Source organism: Trypanosoma cruzi, genomic scaffold (assembly GCF_000209065.1).
Source record: "Trypanosoma cruzi strain CL Brener 1047053516725 genomic scaffold, whole genome shotgun sequence".
NCBI classification, from domain to species: Eukaryota; Euglenozoa; class Kinetoplastea; order Trypanosomatida; family Trypanosomatidae; genus Trypanosoma; species Trypanosoma cruzi.
The window spans coordinates 12,560-33,294 of NW_001849575.1; the positions used below are offsets into that span (position 1 = coordinate 12,560).

The following is a 20,735-nucleotide window of genomic DNA, read 5'->3' on the forward strand; positions in this document are numbered from 1 at the left end:
GCAACCAACCCCAACACCGCCACATTATCGCCCTTTTTTATTTTGTTTTATTCACGTTGTCGGTCTGTTTGCCCCATCACCGACACAAAAAATAAGTGCACACCTTCACAAGGGGGAAGGAACAAAGAGAAAAGGAGGCACGATCCCACCGTCCCGCCGCGGGTCAACACTCTCCTCCACCCACCACCATTGCCGCGCAGGGGACCGCAGTCACATCGCAGAGTTAGCACCACAATGTGCACCACACCATCGTGCAGTGAACGATGGGCGAGACGCGGCCATGCATCGCCCCGCTCCAGTTTCCCACCACTCAAGTGTTGCGTGCCCGCAAAAAGTAGCAAACAGAATCAGAGTGCACACAAACCCAATCAACACCCTCACTTGCTGAGGCACATTACTTCGCATGGAGTGACAACATGAGGACACACCAGCAGTAGCAGGAGGCATGGAATTTCTCTGCCAACCCTGCAAAGAGACGCAACAACTCTGCGGAGTCAAAGTGGCAGCCCCTCGGTGTTGTCCGCAGTTCAAATGACAGGACAAATTCCACGCACGCATAGTTCCAAATCCCTCGCTACTTGAGTACACATCAACAGTACATGTAAAAAATAAGTGCGCGCAAGGTGGCAATTAAATACGTGAAAAAGTGGGCCTGTTTTGTTCGATGGCCTTGGCGAGCAATCCCACACAATCCAATCAAAATGACACGCCGGACAGAATGGCGTCAGTTGATAAACAAATAATTGCGCCAATGCAAAAGGCAGCAGGATTTGTATTTTGTACCCAACTTCGAGGGCGACAGTGGCATCAGAGTGTGTATGTGCTCAAGACCTTTCGTGGGAAGGTGGCCCTCAATTCCTCCCTGTTCTGTCACAAAAGGGGCGAAAAAAAAAAAGAAGAGCACACTCTCCAGAAAAGGAGTTACGGTTGGGCAGTCAACCCCCGTTTCGTCTCACATGACATCCACATATGTGCACTCCACCTCAAATACGTACCTCTCTGAACGCTGCATACATGACGTGTGGTTTCTTCACTCGCAATTTGTTTTTCCTCCTGCAAACAACAACAACAACAAAAAAGGATGTTCATGGCGCAGCTTCACTCAGGGAGGCAATCGGGGCAGACAAGAGTGGGAACCAGAGATCATACCAAAAATAATAATGAGGCATAATAGCTCCAAGCCACAGAATCGTGCAATGTTCATCCCTCCTCTTCTAAATTGAAACCTCCTCAAAAAAAAAGAATGCAACAGACACAAGTGCAGCACAATATATTTCTCTGTTCCGCGTTCCGTCTTTATTCCCATGCGTGCCACGGCGGCGGTGCCTGCGTTACACCTGGAATGGTTCCAAAATATCAGGCAGCATGCTGTGGAGAGTGAATGCCTAAAAAAAGTGCCTACGTCAGTGCCTAACTGGAAATGACATCAATATATATATCCGCGACACAAACTACCCGTGTGTGGCCGTAATAAAGCAAACACTGAGACACGTGTGGAGCAACGTAAAAAAAAAAAAGAAAAAGGAAGAAGTAAATAATGAAATACCCCACAGAAATACATCAACATGTACGCAAGGTAATAAATCATTTTGCATAATTCTTCGTTCTTCCTCTCGTTCCTTCTACACAACATCAGAAGCATAAAAAGTGACAGGCATGCCCTCCCACACAGTCATCGGGGAACAGGAGAGAGGCATTGCAGGCATATGGACAAAATAGAAACAATGCACAAAAAAAAACAGCGAAAATGCCGTTGCAGAGTCCGATTGGTGGATGTTATGCGCAGCAGCAGCGGCCCCACGCCCTCCCTCATCGACCAGCAACGCACACTTCCTAAATTTCATTTGGTGAAAGCAACAGAAGGGCGTTATCGTTTTTTGTCCCTCATGTTTTCTCAAATAAATTCTATGACACGCACAACAGCCACCATCGCGGAACACGTCCTCTTTACTGAGTAAAAATCTGAATAGGAACCCCGAGATCCGGAGAGGGCGCTGCAGCGGAGGGCGTGCAACACACACCCGTGACACAGCCTCCCTAGGCTAGCGTGATAACTCGATAATCCGTTTTTGCCAAAATCGATAAAAATAAAAACAACAAATTAATCAACCAGGCGTCCAATAAATAATAATAATAATAATAAAGAAGTAAACACACTTCCAGAAGCATCCACTTTATACCACATCCATGAGGAGCCTCGTACATTCTCGCCACGTGGAGGTACTGTTTGGGCAGACACCTTCCAACTCCAGCAGAAACTGCGCTAAGTTTTTCGTCAAGCGGAGCATCTTCACCTGTCCAGAAGAGCATAATTAATGCTGCAGCTCGCACTGGATACACGGTCCAGTAGGCTCAGGGCGTCTGAGCGGGTGTCAGCAGCCATGAGCTGCAGCGGCGGTGCGGGTGGTCGGTACGACGACGCAACGGTGGTGCCTATGGCGTACGACGATGACATCATGTCGTGAGGCTTCCGCGCCTCTTCGTCGCTCTCCTCGTCATCGCGCAGCAGCGCCTCCAGCCCTCCACGCCGCGGCTCGCGCAGCTCCTGCCAGTGGCGGTCCTCCGCGTACCACACAACGACGCTGTACACAGTGACCGCAAGCAGCACAGCGGTCAGCAGCAGCACGATCGCCACGTACGCCCTCGCACCGCCGTCGCTCGGCGCAAGGTGGTTGGCCGCGCTGATCACGCACAACAGTGCAAGAAGCACAAAGCTCGCCGCGCGCATCACCGTCAGAAAGGCCGAGCGCATCATGTTCGTGAAGGCAACCACGCCCGCACCCGCAAGCAGCATAGCCGCCATGCAGAAGTACTGGACGTGGCAGCCTCCCACGGGCGGGTGCACAGCAGCAATCAGGCACACCACACACAGCACCGACAGCTGGAACACGCACCAGTACACGTGGCTGCCCCTCATGTTCGTCAGCATGCCGCCGTACATCCGCTGCTGCGCCGCGGGGTGCCAATACCCGACGGGGTACAGCAGGCGCTCGTGCAGCGGCTTCCTCGAAAACTGCCAGTACCTCGTAAAACTCGCGCCCGTGTGGCGGGCAATAAAGTAGCACACCCCAGCAGGGAACGCCGCACCGTACAGCACGCCAAAGACGCCGACCACGCGGTGCTGCACGCGGGCGTCGGGCATCGCCAGTGCAAGCACGGAGCCAAAGAAGATGCCGAGGTGCATCGCGTGCGCCACGACGTACGTCAGGCTCGGGAAGCGCATCGCCACCCACGCACTCGCCGCGTCCACGCCGCGCCACCGCTGGAAGGCGGCCGTCACACCACAGTGCACGCACCCGAACACAGCGGCAAGCAGCGCGTTGCCCACCACCATCCACAGCGGGTCAAGGGCAGCAAACACCGACAAGAAGTACGGCAGCGCAACGGTGCTCGCACGCTCCTGCGCCGAGGCGCATGACATCCTCGCAAACACGCCAAGTGCCTGCATCTCCAGGATGGAGCCCAGCCCGCCGGTCACCACCACGGCAACAGCCACCGCACCCGCAACAACGCCGGTGATCGCCGAGAAGGCACTGGCAGCGGCGGGCAGCGTGTTGGACCTGATCGTGAAGGACCCAAGCAGCACACCCTTGCAGCCGCCAAACACAGCCACAGCGTCGCAGCGAATGACAATCGTCTCGTCGACAGCAATGAAGTAACCGCGGTGCACGGGCACAGCCAGCTCCAGGACGGTGGACGGATTCGTCGCGCTGCGCACCCACGTCGCGTTGCTCAGCATCGCTCCCCACGGACCACCAAAACCGCTCGGCTGCGCCGTCGACACCGGCACGAAGCTCAGGTGCGTGCCGAGCTGCGGATCGCTTGCCCAACGAAACGGTGGCGGCAGCGCCACCATCAGCCGTGTCGGGACGGCGCTCCCACCGCCGCGGATGTCGTTCTGCGTCAGGCTCCCACCAGCCGCCGTCGTCGTCACGGCGAGCGTCGGGCACGCCACGTCGCTCCACCACAGCGTGCTGCTCACCGACGCCGTCGGGGTCCGCGTGGGCGACAGCGCCACCGTCTCCGTCACCTGCAGGGTCTCCGTCGGCCCGTACTGCGCCGGACTGTAGTGCGCCGCGCTCAGGCTCGGCGTCGGCGTTGGTGTCAGGCTGCGCGTCTCCGTCAGCGTCGCCGTGTGGCTCAGCAGCGGCATGCCAGACGTGCGGTTGCATCCGTCCACGTGCGGCAGGTACACCGGCAGGCAGTCGCGCCCGTACCCGCCCTCAGCACAGCAGCAGCCGCACGACACCGACATCGCCCTCGTCGCAGCAGCAAAGCAGTGCACGTCGGCGTCGCACACGCCACACGCCACAGGGCGGAATTCCCCAAAGATGCCGGCAGACCTGTAGTCCATCGGCTGCAGCGGCTGCCCGTTGAGCGTCAGGCACCCCACGAAGAACTTTCGGCCGGCGCCCACGAGCGCAACGGTGCCGTCCATCACGACGGGCCCACTGCCGGCGTTCCCGTGGAGCGTCAGCGTGCTCTGCACAAATTCCACACTGCGCGGGTACGACGGCACCGACAGAAGCCTGCCGCTGATGCTGTTGCCGCGCACCGACAGCCACGACCGGGACACAAACGACGCCGACCCCCGCAGCACCAGCAGCGCGCCATCGGTCAGCGCACCGGCGTTGTCATTCACCACGACGGCGGACGCGTTGGCCACCACACCGCTGTCGAACACCAATCCATGCGCGGCGTACACCTGGCTCCCCGACACGCGCAGCACAGCGCCTGCAGACGCAACCACGCGCGCACTCGTATACAACGCATAGTCGCCACCGAACACAGCCGCGTCCAGTGCGACACCGCCACCGACAAGCTCCAGCACGGCGCCGTCCACCACCGCCGTCCGCCCACCAGTCATCACGGTCACGAGGGCAACGCCGGACACAACCAGCACGGACCGCACGAGCCGCAGGCCCGACAGCACCAGCAACGGTGCGTACGGCGAAAACTGCGAGCTGGGAAGATACACAAGCGGCGTCGACCTCGCGGCAACCAGCAGGGAGTCCGTCACCGTCAGCACAGACCCCGCGGGAAACGTGCCGGTCAGCACAAGCGCACCGTTCAGCGCCTCCACATCGCACACCGACAGCTCCACCGGCCCGCCCTCGTCGCTCCCCGCCGCCCCCGCACCGCGCAACGCTCCAACGCCCATCACGTACAGCACGGCACCGTTCAGCAGCGACACGTTCTGCACAACGATCCGCACGCCGTCCCGCGCCATCCACGGCACGTAGAGCACAGGACTCACGCCGTCCAGCACAACGTGGCGCAGCGTCACCTCGCTCGCACCGGCAGGCACAACAAACACCGACCGCACCGTCACGCCCTCGCGGACAAACACACTCGACGCAGTGCTCACAGCGGGCGGCAGCGCGGGAGCTCCCACAGGCACGCACGCCTCGCCGTACCCGCCGCCGCCGCACGCGCCCACGCACACACCGTTCCTCATGCTCGCAGACGCAGTCCCGGGCGCGTAGCAGTGCGTGTCCCTGTCGCAGGCGTCGCACCCAGCAACGTCGATGCTCCCAGCGTCGCCAAAACCAGCGGCTGCGTACTCCTCCGCCGTCAACAGAACACGTCCACCAGCGTCGTTGCACGCCACCCTCAAATGCGCCCCAGCCGAAAGCAACAGGCTCAGCGACAGTATCCGCGGCAACAGCGCTCGGTTGCGCACAAAGCTCAGCGTGCTCCCAGCAGCGGTCACGGCACCAGTGGCGTAGAGCATCTCCCTCAAGACACCGTCGTGCACGTTGCCCTTCACCAGCAGCATCGACCCGCCGGCCAGGCTCACCGTCGAATAAAACGCCACCGCGTAGTCCTCCGTCGAAGAGAATTCGCTCCGCACAAGCGCCACGGCGGAGCCCAACACGCTCACAGCCCCACGCATAGACACCGCGTGCTTGCACAGCAGGAATTCGCTGTCAACAAACGCCACCACGGAGCCGCCACTGGCCATAACGCCGCCCTCCACCGACACGCACAATCCCAGCGCCGTCTGCACCGACAGCCCGTCCATGTACAGCGCACCGCGTGACTGCAGCGCCACGCCGCCAACAAACAACACGCCAACAGCGTCGCGGGACACCGCCACCACCTGCGTGCGCGCAATGGTCAGCACACTCCCAGTCAGATTCACCTTGTGCAACACGAGGCACGCGGACGCGTCGCCAAGGTCGTGGGCGCCACGGTACGCAACACGCGTCTCTGCAATAAGCACCGAGTCCACCACAGTGACGCGCGAGCCCGGCGGAAATCGGTTCGCCACCAGCACGCCGCCGCCGGAGCGCGACTCAAGCCCGCTGATCAACACATCGGCGCGCTCGCCAGCAGGCGGGTCGGATAGCCATCCCACAACGTACAGGCTCGCTCCGTCCACAAACGTGCAGTTCGCCAGCGTCACGTTGCGCACGCTCCCTGTCATCGACTCCACGTCCACCACGACGTCCGCCGCAAAGGTCACACCAACGTAGCACGCCACCAACGTCCCGAAACCGGCTTTCAACTCCACATCCACACGCACGTCCCGCACGCACAGATCGGCGCCGTCGGTGCTCGATGACTCGGGAACAGCAACGGGCAGGCACGCATCGCCGTGGCCGCCCTCAGCGCACGTGCAGGCACAGCCATCACTCGAGGCCGTCGTCGTGTACGCGGGGAAGCACGACGTCGCGAGAGCGCATGGATCGCTGCAGGTCAGGATGGTGGCGTTGTACACGGACGGAATGGCGTACTTCGCCCCCTCACCGCCGTTTACAGTGTTGCACGCGGCAACAACCACACCGTTTGTGAGATCGCGGGGCCTTTTGGGTATCTTTATCAATGTTGGCGAGACCGTGCTGGAAATGAATTGGTTGCCAGATACAGACACCGTGGAGTCGCGGAGATTCACCCTGGAATTAAAAACAGCAAAAGCAATCACTGGGGAAACGCGGCAGAGGTTGCCACTCAACTGCAGCCAGGAATTGTAATAAATGTGGGAAGCAAAGGATGAATAAAACACAGCCAAGCCGCCTTGCATGTCGTTGCCCTGAAAAACAACCGCTGACTGGGACTCCACACGTAAGACCCAAAGTAAAGAAATGAAATCGCGCACCGGCCTCGTCACAATGTTGCCTCGGATCACCACGGCAGAATTGTTCAGTACATCCAGCGACGAGGTCTGGCTAGACCCTTCAAGATGTATCAACGTACTGTTAGCACCAGCCATACGAAACGTGTTGCCCACCACCGCAAACACGGAGTGCCACGAGACGCTCAGCGCATATCTGAGAACGCAGATGGCGCTTGACAACGCCCTCACGGTCTGAAACACATTGCCACTGAGCACCACCGCGGAGTCGTTGGTGATCACCAGCTCATTCATCGCAACACACGCCGGCCTCCTAAGGTCCAAACCCGACCGAGGGATCAGCCTCGTGACAGTGAAGCGGTTGCCGCTGATGGTGATGTTCGTATGCGGTGGAAACACACCCTCCGGGCTGAGCAACGCATCATCGAACGTGCTGCCGGTGACGACTATGCTCAGCGACCCAACAGCGGCGTGCGCGTTGCCCGCCAGCAACAGCACGGCACCGTCCCTCCACGTGCATCCATCGAACGTGACGTTCGCCACGTCGCCCGTCATCGCCCCAATCAGCACCGTCAGGCTCATACCGCCCCCGCTGAACGTCACGTTGCGGTAGCACAGCCACGACAGCCCGCTGCCCACAGCCTGCGCAACCTCGGGGTACACCATGTCGCTGATGCACTCACCAACCGGCGGCGGTGGCGGTGGCAGTGACGACGGCGGTGGTGGCGGTGGCGGTGATGGCGGACCAGCAGGCACAGGCGCCGGAGCACACACATCGCCGTGCCCTCCAGCAGCGCACCGGCACTTGCAGTCAATGACCGCCGTCGTCAGCGGAGCAAAGCAGTCGCCGTCCTTCGTGCACTCCCCGCACGCAGCAGCCGTCGTCACGTTGGTGATGCCGTGCAACTCCAGTTCTGCCGCCGTCGTCACCTCCCGTCCCGCGACCGTCAGGCACCCAGCAACGAACCGGTAGCCGGCGTCAGCCTGCGATAGCAAGGAGACCGACAACCCCGTAAAGCCCATCTTGCAGCCCGTCAGCGTCAGCACACTGCTGCTGTCAATGCTAAAAGAAGCGGATTCGGGTTTGTGGAAAAACGCACCCAAACCCACGTCATTGTCACGCCAATCCAACCAGCTTGACCTTTGGACGGTCCACAAGTCTTCTGCGTAGATGGCGCAGGCCACGATACCGCTGTTCCCCACAACGCGAAACACGCTGTGTTCCGACACGCTTAATCCGTGGCGCAGATACAGCAGGCTTTCCCCGGAGGACATCGTATTGTTGAGCAAAGCAAAAACAGAGTGGTCACTCACACTGAGGATGTACACGTACAGCAGATGCAGGTATCCATCAAAGCTGCAGTACCGCACGTACAGCGAGCTGCCACTCACCAGCGTCAGCGTCCCAGTCGTGTACAAACCAAGCCCGCGATAACCCGATCCATACGCCTTGACGTTGCTGGCCAACAGCGAGGACGCACTCAACACAGTGTTCTTCAGCAAAAATACGCTAAGCTTGTTCCTCCTAGTGTGCGGCAGCTGAACCTCGAAGGACTGCACCGCGTCAACCTCCGTGACGGCAATGTCGCAGTACTGCGGGAGGGCAAGTGCAAACACAACGACGGAGGACCGCATCACCGTCTGGCTCACACGGATCAGGACGCCGGACGACTCCACCGCCACAATACCCCCAACAAACTGCAGCGCGACACCCTCACGAAATGTGCACCCAGTGAACGTGATATTGATGGGGAGATGCAGCGGCATACTGTCGAGAAAGAACGTCAGCGCAGCACCCACGCCGCTGAACGTCACACCCGCGTAGCAGTGGTGCGTCTTCCACATGTTCAGCGTGAGGCTCGTCAGCGTCTGGTTCACCACGCAGCTCGTGTCGCCGTCGACGGCTCTCTCCGCTACGGGCGGCACAACCGTGTGGGGCACCTCGAATGGAAGACACGACGCGCCATGCCATCCGTCCTTGCAGCTGCACGAGCACGAGCTGCGGTCCACCGACTCCGTCCCGGGAATGTAGCACGCAGCGTCATCGTTGCATGTGCCACACCTGAACACCATCACGTCCTCCGGGAACACGCCGTCGTACGACACCTCCTCATCGCCCTGCAGGTTGCACCCAACCACAAACCGCGCGGGTAAAGCCACAATCGTGTTTGATGAAACAGCACTAGCAAAGGCCATGCCCCTGTCCACCTGACGGTTGTGTGCAAGCACCACAGTGGTGCCGCTGCCCAACAGCCTAATTTTCTGCCAGGAATACACCACAGTTAATACGGAAGCTGCACCCACGTTGTTGCCCTCCACACGCCACTGCGCACCACCCTGGAGAATCACAGAGCCGTCAAAATACGCCAGCGCGCAATTCAAAACCCTCGTGCTGCCAACAAAGGTGCAGTCCGCCACTCGCAGCAGCCCCGCGGAGCTCACATAGGTATCCCCAAAAAAATAAACGCCATTCACCGCGTTCATCGTGTTGTTCTCCACGTCAATGTAGCCACCGTTCCTCACATAAACGCCGTTATAATAAACTGCCGATGTCGATCTGTAATCCTTCTTCTTCGTCCTCAGCGTACTTCCCTTCAGAATGATCCCGCCACCTTCAACAACAACAGCAACGGGGAAACAAACTGCAAAAATATTCGCCTCGATGTTGTTGTCAAGCAGCAGCAGCGTCGAGTTCGCACCGAAAGAAAAATCCAAAAAGGCAATAGCGTGGCTCGACGTCGTCACAAGCGTACTGCCCGCCACCAGTATCTGGGAACTCGTACCAAAATCACCCCTGAACTCCAACGCTCCAGAATCCAGCATCGAGGATGTCACGTTCACGTGCACTCTCGCACCACTCCCCTTGATCAACAGGCCCATGAGGATGCACTGCAACAGCGTAATGTTGAGTGTCTGTTCTGGCGCGTCAAAATACAACAGGTCCAGCACGATCGCGGCGGTGAAGGTCACGTTGACAAAGCACAGACCACGCACACCGGGATCAGGAACGTCCACGGAGCTGATGCTGCCACCGTGCACGCAGCGGACCTCAGTGTCCTCCGCATCGGGTAGCGGGAGCGGGAGCGGCCCAAGACCGTCCGGAACCGCAGCTGGCAGACACGTGTCGCCGTGGCCGCCAGCAGCGCACACACACTCACAGCCGCTGATGCTGCTCGTCCTCGCTGCAAAGCACACGGCGTCCATGGTGCACGCGCCACAGTCCAGCAACGTCACGGGCGTCCCAATATTGAGGTCGTCTTGGTAATCCGTCACAGGAGAGCCCCTTAGCTCGTTGCACACGCCGTAGATGATCGGGCGCGAGTCGGATGGTGGTAACCAATTGCTTGTCATGTGTGCAATGGTTGACGAGTACGAGCCGTACGTGAATTTGTTGTGAAGTATCGACCACACACTCCGATCGTGGAACGCCACGCCGTTCTCGTGGACCACGTACACAACGTAGGCGGTGCGAAACTCGCTGTCGCGGTGCACCAGCCAGCTGCCGCCATTCACAGTCAGCCTGTTTGCCATGAGCATGGCGAAGCCGAGACGGAACTCGCTGGACACAATCTGCAGCACGCTGCCGCCATCCACCGCGACATCCCCAAACACACAACCGCCCTTGTAGTATTCGGTGCTCGGCGCACTCCACAAGCTGTTCTGTATGGAGAACACGGAGCCACCACTGACTCGCAGGTCCGACGCAAGAGCGTACATCACGTGCGTCCGCGAAATGACAGCGCAGTTGTCCATGTAGAAGACGCTAAATTGGTTCACGCCAAGGCTGCGCTCCACGAGGATCGCAGCGCACGAGCCCCCGCCACACACCAGCGTCGACCGCGTCATGACAAACCGCGTCGACAGAAGCCGGACGCCGTCCAGGACAAGCGCGGGGCCGTGCCAAAATCCCGCATGGCCACGGGTCGTCGGCACGTACTGCGACCCGCCAACCGTCGCACGCAGCGTTGAGTTCGCCAGCAGCACACTCGAGTGCTGCGGCATCGCGCCATGCAGCACGATCGTGCCCTCCACCGACGTCACGTTCGTCATGTTGACGAGGGCGTGCGGCACCAGGCGCGCCGTGCTCTCGCTGAGGCCACCAATCCGCAGCTGCGCGCCGCCCGCAAGCACGCAGTGGCGCAGCGTCACGTTCAGCGCGTCAGCTAACACGTCCATCGAGCGCAGGTCCACCGCCACAGTGATCGGCCCGCTGAACACCACCGAGTCGAAGCACGCCGTCGCCTGCCCACCGCCAACCGTCACTGACTCCGTCAGCGTCACGCCACTCACGCAGTCCTGCGCACCGCCGCCACCGCCACCGGACCTCGCAGGCGGCACGTCGAACGGCAGGCACGCGTTGCCCACACCGCCGGCACGGCAGCTGCACACGCAGTCGGAGAACGACGCCGTCAGTGCATCAAAGCACGCCAGCGCTGCCGCGCAGCCGTCGCACGGCACCACGCTCACGGAGGGCAGGCCGGCCATGCGGTAGTCGCCGCTGCTCTGCAACACCCGGCCGCCGGCACGGTTGCACTGCACCGACACGACGCCGCTCGTGATCGTCGGCCCGGAGACAAGCGTCGCGCCGGTGGCAGCGCAGCGCGCAATCGACACGGCGCCGCCGCTCAGCGTCACCCCAGACAGCGACGCCACCGACGACGCCTCGCCCACCGCCCACACGTCGTGCAGCTCCAGCCACCCGCCGGCACCGACCGTCCCACCGTCGCAGCGCACCAGCGACGACGCAACAGACCCCTCGACGCCCACGAAGCGCAGCACCGAATCAATCGCCGCGAGGCACTCGCCAAGCACAAAGCCACCGCCGCTGCTCACTACCGACACGTTCGTCACGGAGAACACCGAGTGGCTCCGCAGACTGAAAGGCAACGAGGACGCCACATGCATTGCGGACGCGGTCGGACCGCCCGACGCCTCCAGCAACACGCCGTCAAGCACCACCGCGCTCGACAGCAGGTCCACACCGCCGCCAACGTACACCGCCGACCCGCCCACATGCAACGACCTCAGCACAGTGCTGCTCACACGCAGCTGCGTCTGCAACAGCGACGTCGCGTACAGCACAAGCGGCGACGCCACCGCGTCCGTCAGCCCGCTCAGTTGGGAGTAGCGCATCGGCCCCGGCGTCACAATCGTCGAGTCACGGACCGTCACATTCGTGTGTGCCGGCAGGTTGTGCACAAACACGAGCGAGCAGTAGCTCCCGGACAGCCCGGTCACGCTCACCTCCAGGCTCCGGTCACTCGCCGGCTCGCCGCTGTAGCCCCGCACGTAGATCTGCGCACCGCCGTCGCACACGCAGCTCCTCAGTTCGATGCGCAGTGCGCCGGGAAGCATCGCCGCAACGTCGAACACCACAGCCACGCCGTTCGTGATGGACACGCCGTCCATCAGCACCGTGTCCACGGCGCGGCCAACCGTGATGGCTCTGTCCACCGTACCGCTCCGGAGTCGCAGCACCACCGCATGCACCGCGGGCATCCACGCCGCCGCCGCAACCAGCGCCAACACCACAAGCAGCGCCACACGCACAGCCGCAATAGCCCTGCGCCCCAAGCGGTGCCGGCTGCGCGGACACGCACCCTCCGCAGACCGCATCCACCGACACAAACAGGTATAAATAAAGCTTTCTTAATCTATCGCACTCGCCCCGTCGAACGCAACTCCTGTCGGGCAAATCCCCTTCTAAAGATGGCGAATCCAGTGACACAATTCCGATATTTCGTTATCCCACTACTACTGCTAATACTGCAAGTAATTCCTAATAGCTTGAAACGATATTTGCACGGGTCAATCCAAAGTATCTCTAACTGCTCGGTCAAAAAAGGAATAAAAACAGCAACAATAGTCACTAAACACAGTGGCATACAGAGGCATCCGGCCACAGTCTGTCCCAAAAAAAGCACGACGGCCGGCACAAAGCAGCGCATACGCAATCAAGTCAGTGACACCATCGCCCTCCCGCCGCCCGCGCAGCCCCACATAACCACCATGTAGAGAAACGCTATCCCGGCAAAAAGACGCATGACCATTGGCGCCGCTCCTGCTACCGAATGGCCACATCACAGGGCAATCCCGATGCCATGGACGACACAAAAGAGCCGAGACAGACCCGTATGGCAGCGTTGCAACCGTCAGCCATCAATCGCGTAAACGAAGGTGTTAGTGGTGGCGCGAACGAAGAGTAGAGAATTTGCCGTTCGCCAGCAGTCAAAGCGTCGTTTCTCGCTCACGTGGGTTGGCATTGGACAACAAACAACGGCACCATACGCGCACGGCATTGCACAAGGAAGTGAATGAGGAAGCACGACGGCATTACGAAGACACGGGAAAGAAGGGTCCACATCAATTGCACAGTCCGATTGGCTAGCAGCCGTCCGAATGGTGGTCGCGCCGCTGCCGCGCGGTGCGTGTGGCGTGTGACTGCTATGGACTGAAAGGATGGAAGGAAAAAAAAGAGAGAAGGTGCGGCCTCATCTATCTCGGTTGGTTGCGGCAACAACGACGCCACCTCGTCGGAGCGCCTGCAGCAGCGCCTTTCGCCGTCAGCAGCGGTCGGTGCCTTCCCTCTCCCACTGGGGCACCACTTCACCAACGCCGTCGCCCGCCAACTCCCCCACCAACACAGCAAGGGAGCAACGGCAAAAGATGAGACAAGTGCGACGAGCACGCTGCCGCAGAGTCTCACAGCAGCCACCATGACTAAACAAAGGAAGCTGCGCAGCGTAAGCACAATAAAAATAGAATAAGTACTCCATCATTTTTCTACGACATGAAAGCGAAGCAACCCACAAAAAAAACGCAACGCCGTGGAGTGGTCGTTTCTTGTTTTGCATTGGATTCTCTCAAATGAATCCTGTGGCCGCACGCCAGCCACCATCGTCTAGCGCATCCGCCCAACAAGTAGAAATGCGAAGGAGAGCCTCGTCTCGTGGAGGGGGAGTTGCGGCGGAGAGAGTAAAACACACACCTGTTACGCATCCTCCACGGGCTGGCGCAGTAGCTCGATAACCGTTATTGCCAACACTCAGTGAAATAACAAATCAACGAATAAGTAAACCAGGCAATCGATTAATAAATAAGGGAGTGGAGGTGCCTCCCACGAGCATCAACGTTATGCTGCATCTACGAGCGGCCTTGCGCCTTCTCGCCGCGCAGAGGCACATTTGGGGAAAGAGCCTTTACACCCCGAGGAGAAACTGCGCCAGGTTCTTATTGAAGCACATACTCCCCAATTCTACAGTGTCTACCCCATTTTTCTTCATGATTGCCTGCAGAGTCGTCTAGCGGAGTAGGCGCGGAATTGTCTCTTAGCGCAGCTCACGTTGGCCGATTTTCACGATGTCCACTCGTAACCCATAAAGTGCCGTGCGGCGGCGGGCCAGTCCGTAATTTTGCATACGTCGTGATGTTCTCACTCACAACAATCCGTCCCGCCCCAAAGAAAATCTGGCGTCTCACTCCATGCGGTCACACAAAGTGCACTGTTTCCTCAATAGAACTTATGCGTCGCCCATCCCTTAAAGATGCCTCTGTTAGTGATGGGCCTTCAAACACAATAGAAGAAAATGGACAATGCAGTAACGCCGTGACACCGCCAGCCGCAATGATCCTCTCATACCGGACAATTCCCCAATTATGCCTTTTATGCACACACACGCACACAATCAACATACCATATAAAAATCACCCAATGTTTTTCACCAGCAGCCAAACAACCCCACTCCCTCCAAATTTTTTTCCTATTTCGGCGGTTATTCCTCACTTCGGAGAGCTTCGTCTCTTCTAAAGCCTCCAGCCGATATTGACACTTGGTACTGGCGCACCTTTTCCTTCCAGAACCCCGCAATCTCATTGTTTTCCTACTCATTCACACTATCGGAAGGAACAACATCACATCTCTGCCAGTCACTTATCGGTGTGCTGTCTGGGTGCTGCACGTAAATAATTTCCCACGACATGTCTCGGGATAATTCTTCCCAACCATTAAAATATGCCGCCACGCACTCAGTGAATTGCCTCACTGTGCTGGCGGTGGTGTGATGCCCACCCGTCGTATTCATCCGCAGCCCAACCAGCGTCATTGGATTGGACTCCGAGAAAAAAAAAAGGCGTCCACCAGCGGAAAGTTTGTGGCCCAGGGTTTGTACAGCAGTCGATACTTTATATTATTATTATTATTATTTTGGTATTCCATTGCAACCACTCCACATATAACTCGGTGGGGTGGCCTTCAGGGATCGTCTTCAGCACTGCGTACTTTCCTCAACGACGTACTGGTGGTCTCAGCTCCTTGAGGTCCTCCAATAATGCACTGAAAAACTCCCCAAACATGAATGCGCACTAGCCAAACCCTTCCATACACTCGGACAAAAGAGTATTCCTCTTCCGTAATAATAGCAACAAAAAAGAAAAATACCTTTCTCACTCATCACGTCCCCCAAAATAGTGCGGTATTCGACGCCCGAGGCAAACAGATATCGGTGCACTGAGAAATCCCTCAGCACCGACTTCTCCTCTTGCTCTGACAACACTCACGAGCTTTTGAGGGGGATCCCCAGAATACCACATTCTCACTCCTCCATGTGTAAAGTGCTTTTCACCATCCCGAGACTTGATCCCATCCAAGGCACTCTGAATGACAGCAGAGTGTGCAATGAACTCACTCACATCAAAGATGTAACGTGGAATCGGCCCCACTTTATCCATGCATCCTTTGATCATCTTCACGTGTTCTTCTTGCTCATCTGTAGTCCCATTGCGCTTCATCCATGCACACATCGTCTTCACATCCACACCTTCGGGGCAATTCACAATGATTCGCTCGGCGTTTACTTGCGTCTCCCATTCATCATATTTGCGCGCGTTTAGTGGTGACGCCACAATCATGCCCCATTTTTCATAAAGCACAAAAAAAATCGCTGGAGTTGTCCCTTTCTCTGTCACATCGTAGATAACATGCCCTTTCATCCCACGCAGCAATAAATCATACAAAAAGTTCTCGGATGCTTCACCACCCACGTATCTCGTCACTGTCTGGATGGTCTTGTCAAACACGTACGTCGTACTTCCACCAAAACTTTACGCAACCACTTGGAGTTTCTTGGCATCGCAGTGCAGCAGCTGGTAGAGGAGGTACGAGCCGACAGCCATCGATTTCCCAATCCCTGGCGTCCCAATCAACAGACGCTTCTTGGGCGTAAAGTAGGCCCCACCGTGACTGCTGAACCACTCGGTGAGATCGCCCTTGACGATCTCCCACACTCGCTCCAACTCACAGTTCACATAGCAGTCACGAAGGGATTCATCCTCCTCCCACGAGTACGGCCATTCCCTTGTCCGAGGTGAGCACCATCAGCCTGGGGCGCGGTGCACCGAACTGCTCCACACCGTCATTATTTTCGAGAGTTTCGCCAACTGCCTTGTACGTCCATGGCTGCGGCTGTTTCCCCTCCCTCACATCCATTCCCATTTCTGTGTCGTCGTATACTTCCACGACATGGTGCCACCTCGCATTGTACACAGACTCGTACAATCCCTCCAGTTTCTCCGGTGCACTCTTCGTCGTTGGGCTCCTCGCTTCCTCGGCGGCAGCATCCAAAAACCTTTTAGTGACTTCATGAACACTTGCTTTTACTTCCGTAGCAGATGCCGGCCGCCTCAGTAGATCGTACATACCATTATTGTAAAGCTTGTGTACATCTTCTTCCATATCCATTTCATCCTTTACAGCCCCCTCCATCCTCTTGTAACGATCTATTGCCTGTATTTCGTTCAATACTCCTTTATCACGGATATACTTCGTGGGGTCCTTGAAAAACTCCTCCAGCAAGACATCCCGATTGGTGTCCACAACGCCCCTGCCGTCCAGTTCCCTCGTAAGAAAGTCGTTCAGCTTCATTTCATTGACGCGAACCCTTCATTTAAACAGTACATCTTCGATATTAGTGGAAATGGTAAATTTCATTTCTTGCGTTCGTCTTAGCCTTCCCTCTGCCTCCCGCCTCGCTTCTGTCAGTACCTGCGTGAGTACCCCGTTTGGTTTTCCCCTTGCAAGAGGAGTGATCGTATCCTTTCTTTCATAGTCCCTACGTTGCCCGAGAGAGAGCGCACCTTCGTGAAGAGGCTTAGTAATGGCCTCCAGCGCTTGGTGCGCAGTGAAGTTAATAATTTCTTCAAGAAGCCGCTGGTCTTGTACGTAATCATCCGGCTCCTGAACAAACATCTCCATCGTCACATTGTAGTCTTTCATCAACGGCCGCCCCGCCGCCAACATAATTCCAAAGGAAATCACTCAGCCTCACGTTGGTGCTGCTCATGGTCCACTACGGCCACACTTCACTCCCCACCGCATGTCGAGCTGCAGCGTCGGAACCATCACAAGAGCCACGGCGAGGTGCCATCACAACACCCGTGCGGCAAAGCATCCCACTCGCACCGCCCAACTGCGGCCAGCAGGTGCCGCTGGCTCCAAAGGACAGTCGCGTCTGTTTCGTCCCGCAGTCCCAATGGCGTTGGGCGTGGCACTCGCACGGCTCGGTGGTCGGTACGCCATGCAGCCGCACTGCAACGCCTGTCGGTGAAGCAGCCGAGGCCCACCGCCCCCGCAGCAACACGAGGCGTGCAACCAACCCCAACACCGCCACATTATCGCCCTTTTTTATTTTGTTTTATTCACGTTGTCGGTCTGTTTGCCCCATCACCGACACAAAAAATAAGTGCACACCTTCACAAGGGGGAAGGAACAAAGAGAAAAGGAGGCACGATCCCACCGTCCCGCCGCGGGTCAACACTCTCCTCCACCCACCACCATTGCCGCGCAGGGGACCGCAGTCACATCGCAGAGTTAGCACCACAATGTGCACCACACCATCGTGCAGTGAACGATGGGCGAGACGCGGCCATGCATCGCCCCGCTCCATTTTCCCACCACTCAAGTGTTGCGTGCCCGCAAAAAGTAGCAAACAGAATCAGAGTGCACACAAACCCAATCAACACCCTCACTTGCTGAGGCACATTACTTCGCATGGAGTAACAACATGAGGACACACCAGCAGTAGCAGGAGGCATGGAATTTCTCTGCCAACCCTGCAAAGAGACGCAACAACTCTGCGGAGTCAAAGTGGCAGCCCCTCGGTGTTGTCCGCAGTTCAAATGACAGGACAAATTCCACGCACGCATATTTCCGGACTCCTCGCTGTTTGAGTGCCCAACAGAACATGTGGAAAAAATACCTGCGCGCAAGGTGGCAATTAAATACGTGAAAAAGTCGGCCTGCTTTCTCCGATGGCGTTGGCGAGCAGTCCACACAATCCAATCAAAGTGGCACTCCGGACAGAATGGCGTCCGTCAATCAATAGAAAAATGCGACTCTGAAATGGAGCAGAGAAGAGTTGGCGCATGCGATTGCCAGTGACAACTGTGAGCAAACCCGCCAGCACCAACTGAGGTGCCGAGGAGCACGTTTGTGTAGAACTGGCCGTCAGGCAGAGAAGGCAAATAAAACAAAAAAGCAAGAAACCCTCTCGTTCAATGTCTCCTGACCGCGACACCAGAATCAAAATACCATGGACGATAAGAGCGGCAACGCCTTCTCCAAAACATCTTGTCAAGAAGCCGCAGGACCTCAGGAAGAGAGAAGGCAGCGGCGGCAGCCACAGCGGGGAAGGCAATAAAACGGCTGACAGGCACCTTCACGTCGACGCGCACACCACATCCGAGTGGGCTGGGAGCACAGATCGAACCGCTCGGAAACACACGCATCAAATCCGCAAAACAAAGTCGCAGTGAATCGACAGGAACTCCCCACCCAAAACAAATTTAAAAAGTAGCGTTTTTCAAGGGGAAATCCGCTTTTCCGACGACGGCACGAACGCCTCGCAGGAATTTCTTGCAAATCTCCCTTCGCAGGTCCGCAAGAAAACGCAGCGGAATAAAAAGAGAGCGCAACGACGCAAAAAAAATAATCCTCCTAACCGACCAGGTGGCAGGCTGCCCTCGCGCAAGTGGACAAAACACAACTTCACTCCGGTCTTGTCGTGGTGGTCGTCTCGCAACATTTTCTTCCTTCTCGTCGCAGTGCACATCCCCCTCCCACAAATCATTTGTTCGGGCCATGCTCCTGCGGCCAAACATCGCGCTGCTGGATCCCGCGGCAGAGTCCTCGGCACAGAAGTGAGGGGAGGAAGAGGGACCGCAGAAGATGCGAGCAAATCCGAATTCGGTGGCGGTCGCTGCAGCGAAGATTGACGTCCCACGCGGTGTCCCTTTTCTAGGTCCGGCCCTCACCGTGCCATGCTCTCAGCGTGCGGTGCGCCGGCCGCTCCGAACATCCACACGTGCTTGCGTCTCTCCGTCGCTCCCAGCCCCGTTCGTTGGCTGCATCAGGGATGCCGCCATCCGGAGACGGGCATAAGGACGTTGCATCCAACAAAACCTTCAGAGGCACCCGCTGGGCCAACGACGACCGTCACTGCGGGATGTGTGGCCCTTCCGCCACTCACCTCAAATCGCACTTCTACGCCTCCTCGAGCAGCAGCAGCGGCATAAATACACCGGTCCAGTAGGGGCCGTCACCAGCCATTGCAGGAAGACCACTGTGCCTCAGTGCTATGAAACCCGAATTGCATTGACGGGCCGCTTCGGAAAATCCTGTCGCATCCTCCCCCATTATGCGGAAACACATCCGTCGTGCATGTGGCCACCGCAGCCAAATGAGTCCGGTCCAAATACCCTCCAAATTAAATTCTCCTTTCCTCAAGCCATTCCTTCATTCCATACGCCCTGACCCTCATCCGCACGTGCTCACTCACACAAGCCGCCATAGACAGATGGTGGCCGCCAACGCTCCGGAAAAACATGCCCAGCACGCACGCGCACAACAAATGACATGCGCAAACGCACGGCACGACGGCGGAGCAGCGCACACCGAAAGGATGCGGCCCTCCACAGCAGTCGCAGCCCACCGCGCGCATCACACCCGCAGGAAAAGTAACTCGCGGTGCGCGCTCCCTCTCTCCTCCTTCCCTTCATGCCCACGGAGGAAGCAGCAGCCACCCGCAACCGCCAGCACACGCTACAAAAAAAGCATCCAAATCCACTGCAATGTGCATTTTGTGCGTGCATTTTGTTGTGTGTGCCTGCAGACAGACGAAGCAAAGAAGTAAAAGCAGGAGCAGAGCAAGTGAAGGGACGCACAAACAAAAACGTACAGCAGAAATGCATGGCAGAAATAAAGAGAAAAAGACTGCTCAAGCTCATTATATTGCACTGCAGACAAAGCAGCGGCAATTCATTAAAAAATTTATTAAAATTTAAAAAAAAATTCATCTTCACCCTTCCACACCTCACACTTTGAAAAAAGAAAAAAACAAGAAAAAAAAATGTAAGAAAAAAGAAAAAAGCCGTCCTCTACTATAATTCCACCCTAAACAAAAAAAAGAAAAGAAAAATAACACACACACACAAAAAAAAAAAACACTTACCGTTTAGCCCCACCAAACTGTCTGCATATATTTTGCCCCCAAAAAAAATTAAATAGTTGCATGTCTTTCAACCGTCTGACCCTCTGTGTGTCCGCACATCGTTTATATTTCACGGGGTCATCTGCGTGTTGCTGCTCCCCTCAGCCCCTTCATCG

The 20,735-nt window shown here is 57.4% G+C and overlaps 1 protein-coding gene, 1 non-coding gene and 1 pseudogene across 2 annotated transcripts, besides 10 other annotated features; all 3 read right to left on the bottom strand.

Moving 5' to 3' along the window:
- Positions 1–12,824: a sequence feature (areas not merged during assembly with more than two copies in the genome that could not be assigned to a particular haplotype).
- Positions 2,124–2,143: a microsatellite.
- On the bottom strand, positions 2,291–12,694 carry Tc00.1047053510367.10 (dispersed gene family protein 1 (DGF-1), putative; the record flags this gene model as incomplete). Its single annotated transcript, XM_805014.1, has 1 exon — positions 2,291–12,694. One exon carries the CDS (start codon positions 12,692–12,694, stop codon positions 2,291–2,293), a length of 10,404 nt encoding a protein of 3,467 aa, XP_810107.1.
- Positions 7,766–7,822: a microsatellite.
- Positions 12,825–15,696: a sequence feature (haploid, Esmeraldo-like haplotype).
- Positions 13,299–13,364, bottom strand: Tc00.1047053510367.30. The gene has a single exon (XR_008255685.1). It is a non-coding gene; the product is annotated as a C/D small nucleolar RNA (snoRNA), TB8C3C3, 3' partial (small nucleolar RNA).
- On the bottom strand, positions 14,839–17,229 carry Tc00.1047053510367.20 (annotated as a pseudogene).
- Positions 15,259–15,283: a sequence feature (AT_rich).
- Positions 15,697–15,879: a sequence feature (areas merged during assembly that could not be assigned to a particular haplotype. This can correspond to areas where the two haplotypes were merged or to regions with more than two copies in the genome that were merged during assembly.).
- Positions 15,880–20,735: a sequence feature (areas not merged during assembly with more than two copies in the genome that could not be assigned to a particular haplotype).
- Positions 20,390–20,422: a sequence feature (AT_rich).
- Positions 20,453–20,498: a sequence feature (A-rich).
- Positions 20,525–20,573: a sequence feature (A-rich).